Source organism: Pipistrellus kuhlii, unplaced genomic scaffold (genome assembly GCF_014108245.1).
Source record: "Pipistrellus kuhlii isolate mPipKuh1 unplaced genomic scaffold, mPipKuh1.p scaffold_m20_p_4, whole genome shotgun sequence".
Taxonomy (NCBI): Eukaryota; Metazoa; Chordata; class Mammalia; order Chiroptera; family Vespertilionidae; genus Pipistrellus; species Pipistrellus kuhlii.
Window position 1 is genome coordinate 35,969,494 of NW_023425540.1, and position 25,891 is coordinate 35,995,384.

At 42.2% G+C, this 25,891-nt stretch overlaps 1 protein-coding gene across 2 annotated transcripts in view; it reads left to right on the plus strand.

Annotated features, from left to right (window-relative positions):
- The window catches only part of SV2C (synaptic vesicle glycoprotein 2C), a 132,766-nt gene that overhangs the window by 14,006 nt on the left and 92,869 nt on the right, over positions 1-25,891 (plus strand). Inside the window, exon 2 of one of the 2 annotated variants that reach the window (XM_036409771.2) lies at positions 18,535-19,216. In XM_036409771.2, the coding sequence (XP_036265664.1) occupies positions 18,637-19,216 (580 nt within the window). In that variant the 5' untranslated portion in view covers positions 18,535-18,636. Of the gene's footprint in view, positions 1-18,534; positions 19,217-25,891 lie in introns of those variants that run through there. The other variant, XM_036409772.2, reaches the window with a different exon arrangement.

The window sequence follows — 25,891 nt, forward strand, 5'->3', positions numbered from 1 at the left end:
CCGGCTGGAGCCTCCCTTCCCCCAGTTGCCTCCTTCACATCCACTTGGTCTGGCCCCGCTGGCTCACCTGCTGCACCATCCCACTGTGGTCCAGCTCTCATCGGGGGCACATTTGGGGCTGGCAGCACCACCGCTGCCACTCGCTGCCAGCGCCACGTCGCCCATGCCTGCCATGTTCCTCACTGCACCCTGGTGGTCAGCACATGTCTAATTCCCAGTCTGTCGAACTCCCACCCATAGGGACAATTTAACTTGGGTCACCATATAATTTATTGTTCAAATGAAAACATTTTACTTTAAAGATGGTGGGGTACTGTTAATAATTATTCTAGGACAGTGGTCAGCAAATTCATTAGTCAACAGAGCCAAATATCAATACTACAACAATTGAAATTTCTTTAGAGAGCCAAATTTTTAAAACTTAAACTTCTTCTAATGCCACTTCTTCAAAATAAACTCATCCAGGCTATGGTATTTTGTGGAAGAGCCACACTCAAGTGGCCAAAGAGCCGCATGTGACTCGTGAGCCGCAGTTTGCCAACCAGTGTTCTAGGATATCAGGTATAAATTGCAATTGTCTCAGGAATCTGGGACATATGGTCACACAAATTTCATGGCACAGATATATTATATAGGTATTCAACAATTATATTCACTTTTAAGGTGGTTAAAAGTGGCTATATAAGCAGTTCTTCACCCATTTTTCTCCATGAATTGCATGGCATACTGCAATGGGCACACTCAGCTACAATTCCTGGTTAAACATACAATTCTTCTTCTTTTTTTTCTACTCAAGGAACTATGTCAGAATGCAAGTCAATGTGAGTTGATACTTTAGGGCAGTGCTTGTCATATTTTACTGTGTGTACAGATTACCTGAGGATCTTGTTAAAATGCAGATTCTGATTCAGTAGGCCTGGGGTGGGGCCTGACATTCTGCACTTCTAACAAATGTCAATTCTACTAGTCCACAGATCAGTCTTCCAGAAGCAAGGCTTTAGGGGAAACTTTTAAAATCTACTGGCTAGTTTGGAAATTTGATTTGTTGATAACACAAATCATCTGATTGCTTATCTGATTGCTAGGCACTCAAGTATTGAGGCACTAAAACAAAGATCTGTTGATTCATTGAAATTAAATGTTTTTGTCCAATAAAAAAAGCTGGAAAAAGTCACTCTATATTTCTTGATGAGGTCTATGCACCCAAAGGCAGATAAAACCATTTATTGCTTCTCTTTAGCCTAAGAAAACTTGAGGGAAATAGCTATATTTTACACACACACACACACACACACACACACACACAGAAAATGAATGGATTGTTGCAAGAAGTCTCTCTTAAAATATTTTTTAAAGAAAATGTTTTCAGCCCAGCTGGTATGGCTCAGTGGTTGAGCATTGACCTGTGAACCAGAAGGTCACAGTTTCATTCCTGCTCAGGATTGCAGACTTCATCCCCAGTGTTGGCCAGGCAAAAGACAGTCAATTAATGATTCTCTCTCATCATTAATATTTCTATTTTTCTCTCCTCCCTTACTCTCTGAAATCAATAAAAATATTTTTAAAATGCTTTCAAATAATAAATGAGAATATAACCTCCATTATAAGCTTATATTGAATATTGATAACTATCACCAAATAGAAATGGTTATGTTAAACACACACACACACACACACACACACACACACACATACCCCACAGCATCTATCAGAAGTCTTTTTCTTTCATGAGATTATTTTTAAGTATATCCAAATTTAGTGATTTTTGTGTGTGATATTTATCATCAGCAAGCAACAAACACACTGTTCCAAATTAAAATATTTAAGCAATACCTATTTATTTTACTGTTTATCAGTTTTATTTGACTAGTGGAATTCCAGTTAGATAATTTTCCCACACATTCTGCATTTAGTACAGTGTAGAAGTTCTGTTGGGTGGTTTTAACCCTAAGAAATTAATTACAAATATAAAAATTGAAATTATGGATGTATAGAAACTCAACACAAAGAAGTCAGGACTGTATTTTCTCATAGAGCTAAATTAGATTAATGACCTGTCCTACATTGATTTATTATATGCATTCTTCACATGTTGTCTTCTTTTATCAGTTTTAAACACGTGCAAATATACACTAAGTGCTTTCTGGTTCTGTTTTACTATCTAGTTTAGACACATTAACTAGTTTATTTCTGAGAAAGTCATAGATGCCAAGTAAATAATAAGTAACCAATTTAAGTGAGGTTTTTTGTTTTTTTTTAATTTCACTTTCAGTGTTTTAGTTTCCTATTAGCCTATAAATTTGTTGAGTTCTGTCACTTTTTTTGTGAAAAATATAAACCATTTTATAGAGCACAAAAATAGTAATTTATATATTGAAGTAAAATCCTCAACTAATTTCTACTTTAAAAATTCATAGAAATTGCATAATAACACTGGTAATCATTCATGCCCATTTTAGTATCAGGTAATACAAGTCAAAAGCTGACAGTTTTTTTTGTGTGTTTTTTTGTTTGTTTTTTTAAGATCTTTTATGCCAGCTTTCTAATTAATAGGTGAAGAAAAACAGAACAAAGGCTGTTAAAACACTTTTTTAACCATGTAACCAGTTAGTGAAAAAGGCAGAATTAGAATCCTTCTTCATTCATAGTTCACTGATGTTTTTATATGGCCTCCTGTTTGTTTTCACTTTGTGTTATGTATTTTTAAAATGTTCAACACGTCACCATATTTGATAAATTTTAATTTAAAGAAAAGCAGATATTTTCTACAGAGAGTATTAATAAGGTATCAAGGACGCATCTAGGTCTTTAAAATGGGCATTGAGTTTGCTCCAGGTTTACCAAAATGATTTCTCTCTACTACTTTTACTTGCTTCTGTCACCCTCCAAAGAAACAGAGGGAAAGAACATGAACACCTGCTTTCAATCATCCATGGACTTCTTACTGAAATTAAGTAGGAAGTGTCAAACATCAAAATACAATTCACCAGGGGGGAGTGACAGGCTATGTGGTTGCTGTGGGTAGCATGGTGAGCATGTGCATATGGCCCCATGGATATAATGGCTATTCACTGTTGTCATGGCGGTAAAATTGGCCTGTTTGGAAAGGAGCTGGCCAGAGTGCTGAAATGCCTGGCGGGTCCAACAAAAAACACCCAGAACAGCACTTCCTGAACTTATTTGATCATGGAACAATTGAAACTAAATCCACTGGACAGTTATCAACTCTTATCTTTTGTTATCCATCAGCAACTTTTGCCACAGTTGATCAGTCCCCCCTTGTGCTAATTGTTAAGATACTGTCTCTCATTAGAAGTGACAGTTTCTTCCACTTGCCACATATGATTCTAGCTTTTTTTCAGAACTTGCAGAACCTGCCTGTACTGGGTTGAATAGTATTCCTTCAGGCCTCCCCAAAACCTCAGAATGTGACCTTATTTGGAAATAGAGTTTTTGCAGATGTAATGAGTTAAGATGAGGTTATAGTGGATAGAGTAGGTCCTAACCCCAACGACCAGTGTCCTTATAACACTATTCTGGAGATGGAAGCAAAGATTGGAGTGATGTGTCTCCTATCCAAAGAGCATCAAGGATTCCTGGCAACCACCAGAAGTTAGGAGAGAGGCATGGAACAGATGTCCTCTCATAGCCTTCAGAGGGAGATGGCCTTGCTGACACTTTGCTTTTGTGCTTCTAGTCTCCATCCGTACTGTAAGAGGATACATTTCTGTTGTCTTTAGCCACCAGTGTATGGTAATTTATGGCAGCCCTGGGAAAATAATACCCTGCCTCATCATAGCCCTATCAGAGACATAAGCGCCAGGTGGCTGACAGCCCTTTTTAGAAAAGCATTCCCAGACCCATGAGGCCCCTCCTTTTAGCTCAGAGACACCAGCACCAGCTGAGCAGCACCTGCTTCTCAAGTGTCTGAGTTCACCTTTGTGCGGCCCTTCCTCTAGGCATGTTTCCTAATTCTCCCAGCCCTAGAGGTGCTTGTGGGTTTTTTTGTCTTTGTTTTTCTTGCAGTTGCAACCTCATTTTGGAGATCTGATGGGCAATGATTACAGGAAAACATTCATTAACTGCTTTATAATTCTTAAGTAGAATGAAATGGAGGTTCATTTCATATACAGCCAGTTTCCTAATAGAGCGGATGCTGTGGATTGAATTGGATTCTGCCCAAAAGAAGTTGAAGTCCTAATCGCTGGCACCTGTGAATGTGACTATTTGGAAGTAAGGTCTTTGCAGGTATAATCAAATAAAGGCCATAGGGTGGGCCCTAATATGATTGGTATCCTATAAGAAGAGGGACTTTCGAACATAGAACACAGGGAGACTGCTGTGGGATGACAGAGGCAGAGACCGAACCAATGCAGCTGCTGGTCAAGGAGTGTGAGGGTTGGTGGCCACTATGAGAAGCAAGCAAAAGGCAAGGGAGGAGTCTCTTCTGCAGATTTTGGAGGGAGTATGGCCATGCTGACACCTTGACTGCAGACTTCTAGCCTCGAGAACTGTTGTTTTATGCCACCTAGTTTGTATACTGAGTTCCAGCAGTCCTAGGGCTAATATACTTCTGAACTTAATTTCAACTATTTTTTTTAGTGGACTTCTTAGGATTTTCTGTATGTAGGATACATTATATTAGAAAACTAATACAATGGTTTGTACGTGAAAAATAGATATTTCAAGACACAATGACTTAAGTCAACTCTGATTTTCCTTAGAAGTAGAATAACAGGGGTTACATCTTGTTACCAACTGCTCTTCAGAGGAATGACTGTCCACAGTGTTTTTAATCACCTAAAACTGTTAGTGGTGTCTCCCTATACCAAGTAGTGAAGTGTGTTCTAATATGCATGTCACAAAGAGCTTGCTTGTATGTTTGGTGAGCTCTTTTGGAGGAGAATGCTACTGGCTAGAAGAGAGGCTGTAGAGTTTGTCCAACTAGCTATAAGGACCACCCACCCCAGGGTGGAGGAGGTGGGACATATGCAGAGGAGGTCCCCTCTGTTTGAAATCAAGTGTGCGGAGTGTTCCTGGTGTCTCCTCTTAGGTGCAGGAAGAGGGAGTATGAATGTCCTTGGCAATGCAGCATCAGTAGAAACACACTTGGGCAGAATTGCTGGGTTTGCATGTAAAAAGTTAGTAGGCAGGGCACTCTCTCAAGCAAAGGCACGTTCCTGAAGCTATTGATCTAATTGAGCAGACCCTCAGAGATTGTGGAGTTGGCATTTGGAGGTGAACAGTCAAAAGCAGTCCCATGGCCTTTCTGACTTGTGGGACCTGTGCTGAGGGACCCCAGGGTGGCGAGGCTGATGTACAGAAATGAGTGATGGGGAAGTGAGCAGCCGAGCAACCGCCAGCTCCCACCTCTCTGTGGAGCTGTTGTTCTGTTTGCCTCCATTTTATGGAGACATTAAAAACTGAATTTTGGAAACCAGAATGGGATGATAGAAGGCACATCTTGATGTGCTGAAAGCCTGAATGTTTGAAGTTCAGCACTGCTTGGCCGCTGAAAACCAGCTCTCAGAGCCGGAAGACTTAGAGTTGGTTTCCCATTTCTTAGAACTGGCCCTCTGTGACCCTGGGCCAGTTCTGTTACATCTCTCAACCTCAGTTTCTAGATCCATAAAATCTACTCTAAGTACACATGAGGATCAAGTGAGATACTGTATGTGAAATCACTTTGTAAATGTTAATGTGCTATACAGATGACATGCTATAAATGTATGTCCCTGAACACCACTGAGGGTGAGGAGTTGAATATTGCCTTACTGTGGTTTCTGTATTAAGCACTGAGTGAGGAAACATTGTGGGTAGGGGAAAAGGGAGAGGGACCAGATTAGCTAGATTCATTCTGCTTATATTTAGAGAACCTTTTAGGATCTTTTAAATCATTAGGACCCCAAACTCTTATTTAAGTAAAACATTCAATTTAGAGGGAAATAATCCACTTATTGCACTTGTTTGTTTTGTCCTTCCAGGCATGTTGGCTCAGTCCTCAAACCCAGAGGCCCCCAGTGCTCTGTTAGAGCCCAAGTCATTGGTCACTTTCCTAAGGAGTCTTTCCAAATCTGGCTCACACACCTATTGGCCGTGCTTTAAAATAGCAGAATCAACTGGAAGGCAGCGTCTACTCTGAGCCTGTAGGTCTTTCTGCCTTCCAGTGGGCTAGTGGAAGGACCCTGTCCCTACTCCTACCCTGGCCCTGTGTGTACAGCGTGCCCTGCAGTGTGGTGTGCAGTCCAACTGGTTATAATGCAGTCAGAATCCCATTGGAAAGTGACTTTAGAGGAAATAAACTGCGCCTCCTTCTCACTGATCTCCCACCCCATCCTCTCCTATCACCTATCCCACCACCACTCAGCTGTTGCTTGCCACAGGCTCTTGGGAATATATCCTGAGAGATGTCACCATGGCCCAGGAGTTGTTTTGGTTGTTTTGGTTGTTGTTGTTGTTTTAATGGACCTATAATGACAAACTCCATCACTGACTCCTTTTTGTTAAAATCTAGGCCTGTCTTAAAGAATCTAGACCCGTCTTTCTTAAAGAATCACATGTGATGTCCTTTTGATGATAACAAAGGTGATTATTCATGATGAATACTTACAATGACCACTTGGGAAATACGTGAGCTTGAGAGAGGGTGAAGTAAGGCCCTTTTTCAGAAAGGAAATGAATGTGTCCTCCTCCCTCCATGTGCCCAGCAGTGTGTTCCATTTGCAGGGTGACCTCTGGGACTGTTATCATTAGATTCCGGTGCTGATGGAGACTGCAAGACAAAGGCGAGCATCTCACCATAGCCCGGACAGCCATGGCAAACAGTTCACTCCCCAGGGGTAGCACCAAACTGATTTGCCTCCCTTATATCAGATCAAGAAACATCAACATTGATTTGCTTTCCTGGGATCATACTAAGAGGCAGTGGGTCTGTCCTGCCTCTGTCCCATGCAGGCCTCTGTCTTTCTTGAGGGAGCCTTCTGCTCCCTGTTGACAGCCCTGGCCAACAGGTTTCCTCCCCGATGCGGCTCACCTTTGATGAGGGTTCCCCAGCACTGGTCCTGAGAATGCTTGCTCTGGGGTCAGATGCGTTTCCTGCTTCTTGGAAGAAAGAGGCACACAATGCCTGCTAGCAGATCACAGCTCTGACAGGCCTTGTAACAACGATGACAAAATCCAATTTTGCTTAATTTAGTGATCCATTCAGTGATCTAACAAATAATTTCAGAATGGGTCAGGCATTCCTCTAGGTGCTGGGAATTTAGCCAACAATAGAACAGAAGTTCCTTTTCTCATGGAGTTTATAGTATGTGGGAGAGTCAGACAATATATATATATATATATATATATATATATATATATATATATACACACACACACACACACACACATACATACATACATACATACACACACTATGTTGTGAGATGGTGAAATAGGATAAGGAAAATAGCATCAGGGGTCAGAGCATGATAATTGAGGGCACTGTCTTAGATAGTGTGGTGTAGGGGTCTACAGGGGGAAGAAACTGGAAGGAAGTGAAGGAGGAAGTCTAGCAGTTATGTTGGCGGGGGGAGAGCATTTCAAGCAGAGAGAATAACAAGTGCAAAGGCTCTAAGGCAGAAGAGTGTTCGGTACATTGGATTGGGCTGAGGTGGATGAGGGTGTGTGGTGGTGGAAGATGAGCCTGGAGAGGAGGTGGGCCAGGCCATGTAGAGACTAAGGAAGTAGGAAGGAAACATTGGGGGTTCTTAGCATGGGACTAATGCTCTCTACCCTACCTTAGGGAAGGGTTTCTCTGGTTGCTGGATGGATAAGAGCCTCTTAGGGGCAAGGGTAGAACCAGGAAGAGCAGCAAGGAGGCCATTGCAGGATCTGGGTAAGTTAGGATGCTGGCAGGACCAGGTGGGATGTTTGTGGGACCAGGTGATAGGCTGTAAGGTGGTGAGAAAGAGCTGGATATATCCCATCTTATTTGCCTATAAACTCTTTTTTTGAGGAACACTTTTTAATGTCTTTTTGGAATGCATTTTGGGAAACCCTGTTGTAGGATAGTCAGAAGTTGATCATGTATTTCTGTCAGTCATACTTTCCTCTCTGTGCTCTTTCACAGTGCATCACAGTTTCAGAGAGGTGAGATACCAGGAAGCCAGTGGGAGAAACAGAACATTGTAATTTTAACAGGTATGGTTCAGGCTGAGCTTGATGTTGGTCCCAGAGGTGTGACAGTCAGAGAAAGCATTGGAAATCTGTTTTTGTTTTTTCTTTTGTTCTGGATCTCAGAAAGGTTTTTAGAATTATTTCAACCCATGCTGAGTTGCTTGTATGACCTTTAATAAGCTAAGTCCTTGGTGAGTAAATGCTTTCCTTGTTCATCATTTGCCTGGTAAACACAGTTTAGAATCCACTCTATCCCATAATATCATACTACCAAGTGCCAGCACATACCTTTTCACTTTTGAGATCTTACCTGTTTAGTTGTTGGAGGTTACATTAAGTGGAAAATGCCTGGATGGCTAGGATGTGCCTTGAGTTCATATTTGCATAGAATCTGAGTCTAGACCCTACTGTTGAGTACCGTATTTTCCGGTGTATAAGACAACGCCCTAATTTTACAGTTAAAACATAGGTTTAGGCCTATATTCGCTGTATGACTACCCCCCACTTCCGAGGCAACACCAGTTCTTTTTTTAATAGACTGCCTCTCTGACTCTAGCCAATCTGAGCAGGCTTTTTACTAGAACACAGTGTACATGTTCTGTACCCGAAGCTTCACTGTACCCTAAACCTATGTTTTAACTGTAAAATTAGGGGGTCGTCTTATACGCCAGAAAATACAGTAGCTGAAATGTAGCTGTTAGCTGAATGAGTGAATGAATGAGTGCCCAACATTGCCTTGAGCACCAAGAATATGAGAGGAACCAAAACAAGGTCTCTTTCTTTAAAGAAATGGCAATCTGGGGAGTGGCTGGATGACTTTTGACTTCCCTTGTGACCATGGCTTTCGGCCCAGATCTAGTCTCAGACACAGGTAGGCTGTTCACTTGGGAGGATTAATATCAAGAAGTCCCTCCAGTCCCCCAGTATCTAAGGTATCAACCCAATTACTCAGCTGGAAATTCCTCTCTATACACAGTTCCTCAGATTCCAGGATCCCTTAGCCCTTTATTTGCATATTGCATATGAATTGGTGAGAGCTCTTTTCACCAATGACAGTGAAGGAGAAAGCTTTGTTACAAAAGAAACAAAGGAGAGACCAGAGCACCCATTTTCCAGTGGCTACCTTGATCACGCTGAAGTATCTGGTTCCAAGGGAACCCGGGCAGAACATGGAACACGGAGTCAGTGAAGATTCCAGTTCTCTTGCTTTGTGGGTCATGCTGCAGGGACTGTGCACCACAAAACACCTTGGTGTCCAAGCTGCGGGGCATTTGGCACAGAATGCTGGTGGGGGTGTTGAGGAGTTTCTGGTACTGCCCTCCGTTCTCCGAGCTGCAGGCAATAGGAACGAGGAACAGAGCAGCCCTTGGGGAGAGTGCTCTGGGGACTTCATCATGAGCTCGGAGTTGATGAAGTAAACAAAGGCAGCTTTTGTAGCCATCGCCCTAGGAACCTTGCAAAAATGAAATATCAATATTTACTAGGGAAAGCATGTACAACGCAGGAAAAATAAGTCATTTTCAGACACTCAAGGGAATACTGTACAAGCCTGGGGGAATTGTTGGGGGGGGGTGTGTTTGGAGGAGTTGGGGGATCTATCCCCTCATCCTGTTGATGCCCAAGGGAGTTAACCGAGGTCCGGGAGAGTGTTTTGCTGTTATCAATGCAATCTTAGTGAGGCAGACTTGATAACTCTGGCTCTGCCTCTGAATTGCATTAAAAACTCTGCCAGCATGCTGATCACATTGCCTGACTTGCTCAGAAAAGGCAAGGGGACAAACAGGCATGCTTCCTGGTGTTCTCCTCGCTGCTAACCCTCAGGGAGTGAGTGTATCTCGGCAACAGCCCGTCAACACCCAGACTGAGCCTGTGCTGCCTGCACACTCCCAGCCTGAGCTCCTGGCCAGAGCAGAGCTCAGCAGCCCGTGTTTAATAGTCACTGCTCCTTTCGGAAGGGAGACGGCACTGTCACTGCTGGATGATGGGTAAAGGACGTTCTTCTATAATACCCAGCTAGCACTTACTGAGTTAGGTACCCAGTACCAAGCTTTGCCTTTTGATGTTATTTTATTTAATCCTCCCAAGAGCACTTTTATTTTCTATTTTACAGGCAATGCCATGGACTGAAGTCCATAAATGTCTTGCCTCGTGTCACAAAGCTAGTGAGTGGCAAAAGCGGTGTTAGAACCCACATGTGTTCACAGGATCACTGTTTGTGTCTAATCATATAGGTCATTTTACTATGTCTCAGACACATGTTTGCTCAAGGGGTGTGCTGGCGTTTCTGTATAAACTTAGGAATAATCATGTGTGTGCTCCACTGAGGTGGGATATAGATGACACAGCTCATTTGTATTCCAACGTTGGGTCTAAGTAACTGCCCGACACCAGTATTCCACTGGCTCCATAGCCAACTTCTAAATGCATAAGATATAACTATCTCATTTATAAATTGCCTGGATCCATTTCTTTTCCCTCTGTGTCCAGAGGTGGGCAAGCAGAGAAACTGAAACGAGTCTCATTTTGAAATAGCTCCGATGAGAGATCAAGTGAATATAGAGAAGGATAAATGGTCACAGATCTTATTTAAAAAGGCAGGTACAGATAAGACCTGTCTTTTTCTCCTGATCCTTTGGTCTGTACTGAGGACCTTTTTTCCCAGCTCTCCTTCATCCTCGAACCTGTCTTTAAAGATATTTCATAAATGCTGCCTGTATTCTGAAGTTGTCATATTATCAGATGTTTGTAATCGGAATAAAAATGTGAAGGAGCAGGGCTAATGAGAGTTAGTTAAAGATGAGTTATTGCCAATGTTCAGGTAAATCGGACTTTATTAAGCTCCATTCTTCTAGATCCCTTACTGTAATCCCATCTCACCTAGAGGAAAACCCAAGCCCTTACTGTGGGCCTCAAAGCCCTTTATGATCTATGCCCAGCCACTTCCCTTGTGATCCCTTCATGACTCTGCTCAGCCACCGGTCTCCCTGCCATTCTCCACCTGCGGCCTTTGTTCTTGCTGCTCTGTGTGTCCAGAAAGCTCTGAGTCCCTGGGAAACAGCGTGGCTTATGCCCTGGCCTTCATCAGGCTTCTACTTACAGGGTCCCACCATGACCGCTTCTCTTAAATAACAGCTTCTCTTAAATAACAGGCTTTGTCCCCGCGCTTTCCAGTGAGGTAGCTACCAGCCAGGTGTGCTTATTGAAATGGAAATCTTTGTCCTGCTTTTATTGGACAGAGCAGGTATAGAACTTCTCTGTCATCTCTGGAAGTCCTGGGGGCCAGCGCTGCCCCAGCCTCTTACCCTACTTGAATTTTTACTTGCAGCACTCATCACTACTTGAAAGTATGTATGTGTTTGTTTTGTTATCTGTCTTGTCACTAGAAAGGAAGCTCCTTACACTTAGGGACTTTGTGTGATTTGTTCAATCTCTTCTTTTCCGCTCCTTGAAGAGTGCCTGGCACATAATAGGTGCTTAATGAATACATGATGAATGAATGGTTGGATCTTTTGGGGTCTGTTGTTGTTGTTGTTGTTGACAGTATTACAGATGTCTTCCATTTCCTCTTCCCCCCCCCCCCCCCCCCCCTGTTCCACCCAACTCTGGTTCCACCCCAGGCCTTCCTGGGAGTCCTTTTATAATTGCAGGGGAGATGAGAGTTATTGAGGGAAGTCACCCTTCTCCTATTCTTCCTGCTCTGGAAGGCCTTTGTGTTAACCCAGTGGTCAGCAAATCGGCATACCATGGCTTGCAGCTCTGTTGACAAATGATTTTGCCAATCACTGTGTTAACCCATGTGCTTCCAGGAAGGAACTCAATTCCTGGCTTTGCTTCTCTCTGAATTTCCCTCATGTGCTTCAGAAGGCCCATGAAAGAAGTAGGATTGACTACCTTCACACAGGTAGTTATACATTTGTAGATGGCCAGCCTCTGCAATATCAGGGAAGTCATCTGTCAGAATACCTTTGGCCATTTCATGGAAGAGAGTGTTTTGCTGTTACTTGAGGGTAAGAATTGTGAGCGACAGTTTGTTACTGATTATGCTTACTGATGCAGATTGCTTTGATGCTTCTCAGGCATCGGATTTCCCCTTAGCGACTGGAATCCAAGAGCAGGGCATGCTTTCGGGCTCCACTAAAGACACCTCAAGTCTCTTACCAGTTCTTCTGCAAAGTAGCTTCTTCTTTTTAAAACTTGCTTCCTCCCTTTATTTTATTTTACTTTTTCCATCTCCATTTATCCCACATATACCCTCTTCCACGTCCACCCATCCATCCCTCTGCAGTCACCACACTGTTTTAACCCTTTACCAGAGAAGGACCCAGGTCTATAGAAGGGTCTAGAGAGGAAAGCTGAGCTAGCACTGCCTCCATGATTCTGAACTTTCCCTTTCAGATTTCAGAATTGTCCTCAAGCAAGTTAGTCCGACACTTGCAGTTCATCTGATCTAGTCCACCACCAAACTTCTCTGCCTGTGTTCCCCACAGTGCACTCCCGGCCCACTGAATGAATGCAACAGAAACTATAGTTTGTGGCAAAAATATATGACATGGTTCTGAGAAACCAATAAACAAATATACAAATAAATAAAGAATTAACAAATATGTATTTGTTTTTAAGTGTATGTGTGCATTTTATTTATTAAATAACAGGTATAATAAGAAAACATAAACAGAGTCAAATGAAAGATTTGAGTGAATTTACATTTTTGGATGAGATGACTATTGTAAGACTTTTAGTTCCCTTAAAATTGCCAACAGTAAAATTCTCACTAAAATTCAAACGAAAATTTTAATATGAAATTCTTAGTATAATTTTAATTAAATTCTAATGAATAGTTCATTTGGAAGAGAAAATTGATTCAAATAAATATTTGTAAAGGATGAGTCATGAGGTCTAGCACTAGTAGATATTAAACTTATAACGAAGTGATAAAAATTAAAGCTAAATGGTAGGAGGGCAAGAGTAGATAAACATATTGGACAGAATTCAAAACTGAGTAGGTACTAATGCATATAGGAATTTTTTTGTTTCATAAAAGAGGCATTTTAATGAATGTTTCTGAGATACTTGATTACTTTTTACAATTCCCCTTTCACACAATATAGCAAAATAAATTCTAGAACTAAGCATTAAACAATGAAATGAAAATTAGTTTAGCTGGAAATTTTGGAAGTTCAGGAGGGCCTTAATAAATGACCAGGAAACATGCAAGAAGAACCTATAATAAACTATAATAATAGTTTAATAGTTTTACCTGGCAAGTCCGTCTGAAAAAAATATTTACAGCATGTATGACAAAGAGTTTAGATCTTTCCTATATAAAGAGCTTTTAAAATTCAATAAGAAAAAGACTTTGTGAGTTTGCTTAACACATTGGGGAACTTAAAACACAGGCATTTTTCCTCTCACGCTTCAAGATGTTGCAGGGCTGTACTCACTGAACAGAGGGTTCTCCTTCCTTGCCTCTTTGAGTTCCTGGTGGCTCCAAGGAATCCTTGGCTAATGACTATATAACTCTAATGTCTCTGCCTCCATCTTCATATGGCCTACTTCTCTCTTCTCTCTTTTATAAAGACACTTGCCATTAGATTTAAGGTCCACCCAGATAATCCAGAGATCTTCAACGTAATTATACCTCTTTCCAAATAAGGTCACATTTATAGGGTCTGGAGGTTAGGGGGCATAGATGTATCTTTCTGGAGGCCAGCATTAAGCCAACTATAAACCTCAATACAAAAAAATGGGCAAAAGGTAAAGTATTTTACAAGGAAAGAGATATTCAATTTCACTAGTAATCAAATGGAACTTACGAGAAAACAACATTTTTCTCTGATTTGACAGAAATTTCAACTCAGATAACAGTCTGCCATGTTCCTATTGATCTCTGGGATGAGCCCAGCTTTTTTTTTTTTTTCGTTTTTCTGTTTACCAGAGAGAGAGGCATCGCCATAAAAGACAACTCCTCCCCTGAGCTGTCCCCCCACTAGCAAAGCAGCTTGCACATTTTCTGAGATTGCTTAGTAAAGCTGGTGCAAACTTGGTTTCTTGTTTCACATTTTATTTGAGTGTCATGGTAGATGCACAAGCAGTTGCAACAATCCACCGAGATCCCCTGTATCTTTCACCTTGTTTTCTCCAGTGGCAACATCTACAAACATCTGATTTTACACAGAATTTTAAAATAAGTATTCATACCTGCCCTTGTTTATACAAAAGTATGGAAAACTGTTCTTGGCTTTAATGGGACTAGAAACTACAAGACCCAGTCTCTTCCATCAGGATCTGAGAATCAGCAGACAGGGGTGGGAAACCTTTTTCTGCCAAGGGCCATTTGAGTATTTGTTACATCACTAGAGGCCCAATGCATGAACTTTGTGCAAGAGTAGGCCTTCGCAGCCTTGGAGGCTGCCTCCATCCCGGGCTGCAGCCTCGGCTTCATGGGGACCGCTGTTTGGTAATTTGCATATTACACTTTTATTATTATAGACTAATATAGCTTGCTGCCCTGCCCCCTTCTGTAGCTCTCCGCCACCTGCTTATAGTTCGCTGCCCCACCCTCCTGCAGATCCGTGATCCAGTCATTACGTGGACAGTCGTTACGCCTCACGGTGTAATGGATAGTTAGCATATTCCTCTCTTATTATATAGGATTAGCTTCTGGGCCACACAAAATTATCAATTTAAAAATTAGTCTGCTATATTTGGTCAAACAGTTAACTCACCCCTAATGCCTTGGCAGGGCCAGACCAAATAATTTCGTGGGCCATCATGAGGATCCTCACATCACAGAAAGAGGTTGTGCACTCATTCCTTGTCTGGGGCCAGATCAAGACTTTCACAAAAAGGGTTTTTCAACACTGAAAAGTTGAATCGTAATTTTTCTTTTTCTTTTTTCATTGCTCACATGCTTAGAGCAGTTAGGGGTTAGAATTATCTACTTCTCTGTCATAGCTATGACATTGGAGACACCATGCCTGCTTTCTGTCTATAGGGGGCTCCCTGAAAGGGCCTTTTGGGGGAAGGGGTGAGAACCCCTCTAAAGCATGAGGTTAGAATATTTGTGACTGAGAGCAAAAGCAGAAAAGCCAATGCAGTGAGTTTATTTACCATTGATTAGAAGAAGCGATTGCAGAAGCTTTCCTAGCAGGCACTGCCCTAGGGGAAGGGAGAAGGGGGAGAGGGGTGCAGGCAGAGGAGCGGTGGGGTGCCTTAAGGCTACTCGGGCCCTGCTCTCATGCTCTCATACTGGCCAGGCTTCGGATCTCATTCCGCAGTGTTTATGGTGCTCTGTGCACAGGAAGCAGCTGCTGACAGTGTCTGACACGATCATCCGTTTATGGGCAGTACAGCCGTTGGCTTCATTTATTGTATGAAATGTTTTCATTTTGCCTCCAATTTTTAAAGTAGGAAATGTCTCTCCTTCTCCAGCATTGTTCTTCATTGTTCTCCCTTCTCTTTCTCTTGCCTCCTGGAGTTCCTGAGCACTCCATCCTCACCCTCTTCTCACTGCCTTTCCTTTTTTCCTGACTCCCCTCCTGTTCTTCGCATCTCTCCCTTCCTCTGCCCCTCAGCTCTCCGAAGAGAAAGAAGGTAGAGAACAGAAAAGTCCTTTAAGACACTGGGCAGAAAGCCTTATAATCACATTTACTTTAATCTCATTTTGTTGTCTTCCAAAACACAGGTCTGTGCTGAGCCACGCTTGTCTTGCCTGTTGCAGGGCATTTGTAGGGATTCGGCAGTAATGAAGCACAGTCCATTTATAAACAAACATCTTTTTGTCTCTATTGTTGGGTTTGTTAGTGATGTCTGAATGAGCAGTTTAAATGTATGTTTGTAATAGCCACTTACCAAATATTTTATACTTGGTACAAAAGGAAGAAATAGAAATGGCCATTATATAAATTCATGTTTGGAATGCTGCCACAGCCCAGGGCTTGGGGATTAATGACGAGGCAGCCCTAGCCAGTTTGGCTCAGTGTTGCTTTCTGACCGAGTGGTCTAAAGTTTGATTCCGGTCAAGGGCGCAAATCTTGTTGTAGGGGTGTGTGTATGCAGGAGACAACCAATCAATGTGTCTCGCACATCAGTGTTTCTCTGTCTCTTCTCCCACCCCACCCCCCACCCCCCCATCCGCCAACTCTGTCTAAAAATCAATGGGAAAAATAACCTTCAGGTGAGAATTAACAGCAACAACAACAAAAATGGAACAGAATAACGTTTTCACCTTTATGTCATCTACTAGAGGCCTGGAACATGAAATTTGTGCACTGTTGGCAGGGGGAGGGGTGTCCCTGAGCCCAACCTGCACCCTCTCCAATCTGGGACCCCTCAGGGGATGTCTGACTGCCAGTTTAGGCCCGATCCCACTAAACAGGCAGTCAGACATCCCTCTCACCATCTAGGACTGCTGGCTCCCTACTGCTTGCCTGCCTGCCTGCCTGATTGCACCTAACTGCTTCTGCCTGCTAGCCTACCCCCCTAATCACTCTCCTGCAGGCCTGGTTTCCCCCAACTGCCCTCCCCTGCCAGCCTGGTCCCCCCAACTGCCCTCCCCTGCAGGCCTGGTTGCCCCCAACTGCCCTTCCCTGCAGGCCTGGTCCCCCCAAACTACCCTCCCCTGTAGGCCTGATGCCCCCCAACTGCCCTCACCTGTCTGCCATCTTGTAGCAGGCATCTTGTGACCACATGGGGGTGGCCATCTTGTGCAAGGGTGTGATGGTCAATTTGCATATTACCTCTTTATTATATAGAACATACAAGGGTGGGCCTGATATTGGCTCACTTGGGCCACCAAAGAAGATAGCTCAGTGGACAAGTGTAAGATTGGTTACCATGAGGTCAGTTCAAATGCAGTGAGCTAAGCCCTAGCCAGTTTTGCTCAGTGGATAGAGCATCAGCGTGTGTATTGAAGGGTCCTGGGTTTGATTCCAATCAAGGGCATGCACCTTGGTTGCATGCTTCTCCTCAGTCCTGGCCCTGGTTAGGGCTCGTGCAGGAGGCAACCGATCAATGTGAAAAACACATTGATATTTCTCTCTGTCTTTTCCTCTCTCTTCCACTCTCTCTAAAAATCATGGGAAAATATCCTCAGGTGAGGATTAAAAAAATAAATAAAAAAAAAATAAATAAACTACATTGTTAAAAAATATATATATAATGAACCAAGACCTAGGGGGCTGTCAGTGAGAAAGAAAACCAAGTGATGGGCAGGGCAGACCACTGACCCTGGTCTCCCAGACAGCAGTTCACTGGAGTGGCAGCTGGACAAGATGCGAGGGAGGTATGTGTGTGGGAGTGGAGGCGGAGTGTCCAGAGATGAAGGAAGTAGAGACAGAGTACTTACAGGGTGGGGATGTGAAGGGACATTGCATGTGGCTTACCTGCCCCCCGCTGTCTTGAGGTTGTTTCTGAAAGGGCAGGCCTCCCACTAAACAAGCAAATGTTCTGACTCATTGATTACCAAAGATGTCTGCAAAATCATCTTATGAACTCTTCCAGTTTCCTAAGGACGTGGCTGCTATACTAGGGGAAAATACTCATTGTCTGTTTAGAGTGCCCTGTGAATCTCTGATATGTTTATAGGAAGGAAATACAATGAAAGTAGAGGGAAAATACATTTTACAAATATATATACAACTTAATAGCACGGTATATAGGGCTGCTTGCCTGCTTTTGTGTATGTGTGTGTTGTGGGGGGGGGTGGTTAATGTGAGGAATTAAGGTCAGATAAGATTGTTCTCATATTCTGGTTTTGCCTTTGTAGTGTGTGTAAATGTGTATGAGCAATATTATTTTTCTCAATAAGGATATATCTTTGTATCATTTTCAATATGTGTCATATATAATTTTTTTAAATGTTTTATATTGATTTTGAGGGAGAGGAAAAGGGAGAGAAATAGAGAGATAGAGACATCAATAAGAGAGAATATCATCAATCAGCTGCCTCCTGCATCCCCCCCCCCCTCTGGAAATCAAGCCAACAATCTGGGCATGTGCCCTGACTGCAAATCAAACTAGTGACCTCTTGGTTCCTGGGTCAATGCTCAATGGCTGAGCCATACTGGCTGGGCCACACTGGCTGGATGCTGGATATATATTTAAATGTGACAGGTGTCCTATTTGCATCCTATGCAAAGTTAACCTGGGGTCAGAGTTCCATAAAACAAAACAATGACAACAGTAAAGACCCTACATACTCCAGGTGCAGAGAACCAGGATCCACTGTGCATGTGTACATTGATATCAAAGAAATGAAAGGCAAAGAATGTGTTTTTAGCCTGAGGGGACAGTGAAAAGACAGCAAGAAATAGGGGGTGAAAAAGATGTTGAAAGGAATAATGAATATCCCCTGTGGTTTTTCTTTTTTTGCAGTTCTGTTTTGAACCCAAAGTGGATGATGCTGTTGGGGCTGAGCCACTGACCAAAGATCTATAAAAAATTCCCACCTTCATATTGGCTATCAGTTGAGATACCATGGAAGACTCTTACAGGGATAGGACTTCACTGGTGAAGGGTGCCAAGGACATTGCCAAAGAGGTGAAGAAAAAAACAGTAAAGAAGGTGAATCAAGCAGTGGACCGGGCCCAGGATGAATACACCCAGAGGTCCTACAATCGGTTCCAGGACGAAGAAGAGGACGATGACTATTACCCGCCCGGAGAAACCTACGGTGGGGAGGCCAATGATGATGAAGGCTCCAGTGAAGCTACTGAGGGTCACGATGAAGATGATGAGATTTACGAAGGGGAGTATCAGGGCATCCCCAGTACGAACCAAGGGAAAGACAGCATCGTGTCAATGGGGCAGCCCAAGGGTGATGAGTACAAGGACCGCCAGGAGCTGGAGAAGGAGAGGAAAGCAGACGAGGAAGAACTAGCTCAGCAGTATGAGCTGATAATCCAAGAGTGTGGTCATGGCCGTTTTCAGTGGACCCTTTTCTTTGTCCTGGGCATGGCCCTCATGGCGGACGGTGTGGAGGTGTTTGTTGTTGGCTTTGTGTTGCCCAGCGCCGAGACGGACTTGTGCATACCAAATTCCGGATCCGGGTGGCTAGGTGAGTGCATCAGGTCAGAGGGACAAATTTTGAAAGAGGTTTATTTGCTGATCATAGTTAACAAATAGAATAAATACAATTTGTCTAGAGCACTGTATTTTTCCCCAACCTTTATTATAAAATATTTTAAACATACAAAGAAATCCAAAGAATTGTTAATGATTTAGATTCTATCATTAACATTACTGTATTTTCTTTTTTCAATATATTTTTATTGATTTCCAAGAGGAAGGGAGAGGGAGAGAAAGATAGGAACATCAATGAAGAGAATCACCAATCAGCTGCCTCCTGTACGCCCACCACTGGGGATGGAGCCTGCAACCAGGGCATGTGCCCTTGACCAGAATCGAATCTGGAACCCTTCAGTCCACAGGCCGACGCTCTATCCACTGAGCCAAACCAGCTAGGTTTTTCCTTTATCACCTATCTGTCCATCATCAACCCAACTTATATTTTCATGCATTTTAAAGTAAGTTATACTATTTTAACTTATATTATTATAAATGTAACATTGGTTTATCCTTTATCGACTTCCAAAGGTAAGCTGTCATATGAAACTTCTTTGTCATTTTCCTAAGTACAGAGGTTAATTCTACAAAATTCTGACAAATGTGATTTCAAATTTTCAGTTTTATGTATGTATAATACTTTAGTTAAAATACTTCGGGACCCTACTAATTTTTATTTTTCTTGTAATTTATGTGTATGTTTTCGTGTTAATTTTTTCAGCTAGTCTTATTCATAGATTTTTCTCTACATGACTTTTTCTATCTTTTTCAAAGTTCATACCTTTGTGCCTAAACTGTAAAGACTTTATTTTTCTCATAGGGTTTAAAAATCTATTTCAAATCTTATTATTATTCCATTGATATGTATTAAAAATAATATGACCTTCCTATAAAAAAACAAAATAAAACAAAAACCTAGATAGCATATTTGAATTTTGTTATACAGTTGCCATGGACTTAAGGTTCGTATTGTTAAAAGCTGTAGTTAATTTGTTCACTTATTTCCACTGGGCAGTGAATGTAAGAAGGTAGAGAAATCTGCACACAGTGGAATATCCCCAACAATTTAAGAGTCTATTTCAAACACTTGTACATTTTGCTAAGTATGCCACAGGGATCATGCTTATGTGCATATTAAATCTTTACGTGTTTCAGAGTCTGTGAAAGAGAGTAAGAATACCTGTTATCTCTATTTCCAAGTGACTTTTTCAACTAAAGCTTGAAAAACAAAAATATACAGCTCCTTTTGTGGAAACTTTGTCATTCTATTAAATAATGTTATAATCATGGATGCTGAGAAATTATCTGGGTGAAAAACAATTAGACTGTCGCTGCTCTGTGATAGTAAGAGGGATAGTCATGAATGAAAGGATTTATATCTTACTCCTTTCATGCTAGTTAATTTCTAGTATTGGCTTCTTTAAAAGAAGACTGTGAGGTGGAAGGTGTGAGAGGGGAGCATATTTTGCCTGTTTTTTTTTGTTTTGTTTTTTTTTGCCAGTAGTAGACACATTTGGATGTTCAACCATCAAAATGCATAATGTGGTTCAGAGTAGGATCCTTAGTCATTTGTTAAATTGATATTCCAGCATATCTGTGACAAATCTTTCACTTCATTTATTTTTTCCCCTTTGGAGAGGAAGTATAGCTGCTGTAAGAGTGGGCATCACATAATTATCAAGATTTTGTTAAAGGAATATATCAGCAGAATGTTTTAAGAAGATAGATCCTTAGGAACACATTCACACATATAGTTAGTAATTGCAGGCTTAAATTGAGAATACACAGTCTTTTCATGTTATGATCCCACCTTTTATATTGGAAACATTTCAGGAAAATCTAAGCTGAGCTTGCCTTTGTGTCTTTATCTTCAGCGCTGAATGGAAGCACCATATGGCACATGGTTCTTATTTGATTGTCCTATAGCCTACCATCCCTGAGGAGTCACCCCACTCCCACCTCCTACCGCAGGCGGCATTAAGAAGTATAGATTATGCTGTGGAACAACTGGAGCGCAGACCTTTTGATTTCTTCATGCATGTTGCCAGCTTTAGGGAATTACAGATGGGTCCCCAGGCATGTACAGTTTCACTCAGTGTTGTGAGTCCACATAGAAGCATCTTAATGGCTTCAGAGCTGTGCCTTCCAGACCTGCATTTCAGTTATTTTGCCATTGTAATTATAACCAAGACCTTTTTAGACAATCATTTAAATTATTTTGTCATTTTCATTTCATCGGATAATAGCTTTGTAATATAATTATCACACTAAGTCACAGCAATGGGATCAAAATGCAGGAAGGAAAGATGCATGACCCATGTTTGGTGGCATTGGGAGGACATGATTTGCAAAATAATTTCTCATTTGTTACTAAGCATTGTGTCATTTTCCTCAAGGCCGGCCAGGAACAAAGAATAAAAACCGATTTATGCTTTCATTATGTGGGAGATGGGTCTCTTTGTATTGGCTGGAAGATTAACTTAAAGGTAGCCAAGGTCATATCGTGAATGAACGCGTATGTGTGTTTAGTCTGTTTGCCTCTGAGATGGTTACTTGTGCTGGGAAAAGGGTAAATATTCAATTGTCCAATGAGCCGCTCTTTAGGGGAATAAGTGCAGTCACTTTCAGATAATCCATTCTTTATTGCTAAAGTCGATTTATTGAATATTTATTATGTGCAAAGCCCAGGGTTACCACAATAGGGAAGGGGAAAAAAGACAAGGTTTCCGTATCTAAGGAAGTTATGGTTAAGTATGAAGAAATCACACATGAGTATGGATTACTAGTACAAGGAAGCAAGTGTCCATAACTGTACAAAAGAAAAAAAAAGTGTCAATAAGGAAACTTCAGGCAGGAGACCTTGAAGGGGAAGGACCTGACTGAGGCAGTAGAGAGAAGGCATGGGTTGGAGAGCTGCTCCAGGGGCATAGTCTGTGAGGATTAGGCAGCCAATGAGTTTGGAAAGGAGAGGAGGTGCGGGTTAATGAACGGAAGGCAGTTCATCCATGTAGGTCATACAGAGTAGAGGTTTAGTAGGAGGGAGAAAGATGGAAGGTTTTGTTTTAGGCTTTCCACTTTGAGATCTGTGGGGACATTTGCAGAGGGATGCCCATTGGACTACTTCCCATTTGGGCTGAAGCATCCAATGGTTGGGAGCCATCTCATTTACAATCAACCTGCCAATGGCCTTAGCCAGGGAGATGGTGGTTTCCTGCTGAGCACTAGTTAGGGACTGGTGGTGAGGAAAATCTCATTGAGGAGAATGGTCTGGCATTTAAGAAGTTACTGACTGCTGGAACTGACTCGTCAGATGAACACAATGATCAATGGTCATACCTAGGAAGTTTTTTGTTGTTGTTGTTTTTGTTTTGCTTTTTTATCCTCACCAGAGTGTGTTTTTATTGATTTTTAGAGAAAGAGGAAAGGGATAAGAGAGAGAGAGAGAGAGAGAGAGAGAGAGAGAGAGAGAGAGAGAGAGAGAGAGAGAGGCATCAATGTGAAAGAAAATCATCAATTGGTTGCCTCCCATACGTGCCCAATCAGGGATTGACTCGCAACGTAGGTATGTTTCCTGAGTGGGAATGGAACGTTAAAACTTCTGGTGTATTGGACAATGCTCCAACCAATGGAGCCACCCATCCAGAGAAAGGCTAGGAAGTTTTTAAAAGAAGGAGTCTGTGTATTGAGTGAAGTGACAGTATGCCTCTGACTCTGCATACTCTCCCCATCTTTCATTAACATGGCAGGACTTTCTCAGGCACCACACATTCTCCTGGTTGCTGTAACCTTACAGTGCTGTGCCTCACAGTGAGAACTCGGTGAGACCATATCTTAGCTCCTGTCCAAGAGTTGTTTGGGTTGGGTGGAGGGTAGGTTGAGATCTAAGGCAGGAAGGATGCTATAACCATTTTAGCCTCAAGCTATGATCAGGCTCAGTCCCACCCCAGCTCTCACCTATCAGAGCAGAATAAGCACCTCACTGGCTGCTCTTCCCTTGTGTTCGCCCTTCAGAGGGGCTGGTTTCTCACTCAGTGGCTTGTTGAGTGAGACCCACCCAGTGAAGCAGGGAACCTAATCACTATGGGTTCAAATGCTTTCTCACTGGGGGTTACAAAGCTTTAGTAATATTTAGAACCTCAAACATTATCGTGGCCAACTGTTCTCTGAATTATAAGACCCTAAAAGTGTACACTGCAGATTTCAGGGTCAGCAGCTCCGTACTCCGCCTGATCCCCTGGTCCTTGACCGCCTGCCTCGTTATTTCAGAGGGAGGTTTGGTCTCTGGTGGGTGTGCCCTGTGGCTCTGTTTAACCTTCTGGCTATCACAGTGATCCTAATTGGAATTAGAAAGTTATTGGCTTCTGGAGAATGTCCTGTCCACCAACACTAGCAAAATCTTATTTGGATTCATTATTGTCAAATTGGAGAAGATGACTCAGTAATTCACCGCCGTTATATTCCTGGGCCTTGCTTCCTCTGGTCCCCCACAATCTCCTGAGAGAAAAGGCATGACAGTGGAGTTGAGCCAAGTAGACTAAGATGTCTCCATCCAAAGAGTCTGAGATTCATTTTCATAGGACAGGGGTGACCAGAACTCCCTGCCACATTTCTGAAACGTGCCAATAAGCAGCTTTTTGGGACTATGAGAATGTGATAGTAAATGCCTTTCTGTCCCCCCGAGGGTCACTGGAAGATTCCCCATAATACAGCTCTGAAACTGAAGGCTGCTTCTCGCTGGCTGAATCTCCGTATCCCTCTGTGCTACCCTCCTGCGTGAGAATTCTGACCCACTGTTAGTACCGGCCTTGTGTGTCCTAAGTCAGTCTGGGGACCCCTTGAAGTCATGAGAACTGGGTGATTTGTTAATTTTGGACTTTGGTTTAAGTAAGGCAATCTAAATTATTAAGCATCTGATAACTGGATCAAGCCAAATACAAATAATACAGACTTGTAGGTTTGAATTCCACACATCAAGATGCAGTTGCATCCTTCATGGGAAATCAGGCCCCTCAATAGTCTCACCCAACAGGGGCTTTTGTAGGATGTCAGCTTCCTGCAGAATGTTTCAGAGCCGAGAACCGTTTGATTACTTTCAGTTTGAGGAATCAGTCTCAAAAATCATTAAAGTTAGTATTTTTAATCCACATATTTGCAATTGACATTCTTACCTTAAACTTAGAAATTTCTTATTGGCCTTTAATATTGTAAGAGAGGAGTAAAAGAGGTCCTTAGATATAGTTCTTACCTTCAATTTAATTTTAACTATTTTTAAGTGTATGATTGACTGACTTTAATGACCACTATCTCTTTCCAAATGTTTCATCACTGTGAACAGTAACTCCCTATTTCCTTTCACCTCAGCCCCTGGTAATCCTAATCTACTTTCTGTCACTATGGATTTGCCTATTCTAGATAATTCATGTAAGTGGAATCAGATAGTCTTTTGTGCTTTTGTGTCTGGCTTATTTCACCCAGCAATATTCATCCATGTTGTAGCATGAATCAAATGTTATGTTACAGGAATGTTACCACAATACAAAAAGGAAGTCCTTTTGGAGATGGGCGGGTGCTCCTGGCTGCCCTCAGAGACAGATGATGGATGGAGTTCGCCTGTCTCCTGTGTTTGAGGAGATGCTGGAGTTGGTGGTGTGTCCTGTGCAGTTGAAAATGTAATAACAGGGAGGGGCCTGAAGTTGCTGGGTTGCTGGTCGGGAACAGAGGTGAGGGTCCCTAGGAAGATTATAAATGATATTCTGAATTTAAACAATGGGAAGGGAGTTTTATAAAGTACTCGAGAGTGTTTTCCTTATCCACCAATATATAGTAACATGCATTACAAGGGGGCTTTTGGTGCCATTTTTTGAGGAAAGGTTTTCTTTCCAAAAAGTAAATCCTTTATCAACAGCTGCAGGATGTGCTTTTGGTTTTTCCTCCTGAAATGGGAACTGACTTTTTTTTTTTTTTTAATATATTTTTATTGATTTTTCACAGAGAGGAAGGTAGAGAGACAGAGAGCTAGAAATGTCGATGAGAGAAAAACACTGACAAGCTGCCTCTTGCATACCCCCTACTGGGGATGTGACCGCAACCAACATACATGCCCCTGACCCTGACCGGAATCGAACCTGGGACCGTTCAGTCCACAGACCAACACTCTACCACTGAGCCAAACCGGTTTTGGCGGGAACCGACTTGTTTAGGCTGGTCTTTCTCCTCCACAGTGGGGGGGATCATTGTCCCCGACTATATTTACAGTTACACATCCCAGAATGAACCGCAACGTGCAGGCGCAGTGTGGCCGTGATAGTTCCTCAGTGCCCAGCTGTGCTGGTAAAATGATCATCTTTCTTCTTCCTATCTACGTGACAGTAAATAGCTTTTCTGAGAGTAGCTTAGTTTTCTCAATAGGATCTAGTTAAGTGAGAAATATTAAAAGTATTACTGTGTGAAAAGAACTGATTGAAAACAAAAAGAGTTAACTGACCTGCTCACAGGAAGAAAGGCCTGAGGTGGGACTCAGTTCAGCTGTAAGCAAGCACATCCCCAAAAACGGAGGTGGACTATACATGTGAGAGGCGGCTGGCTTCTAAGACTCCTTTGTTTCTATAATTACCCACTTATTTTTCAATTTAATAGATTTCAGATGTGTTTGTAGAATGCCACCTTT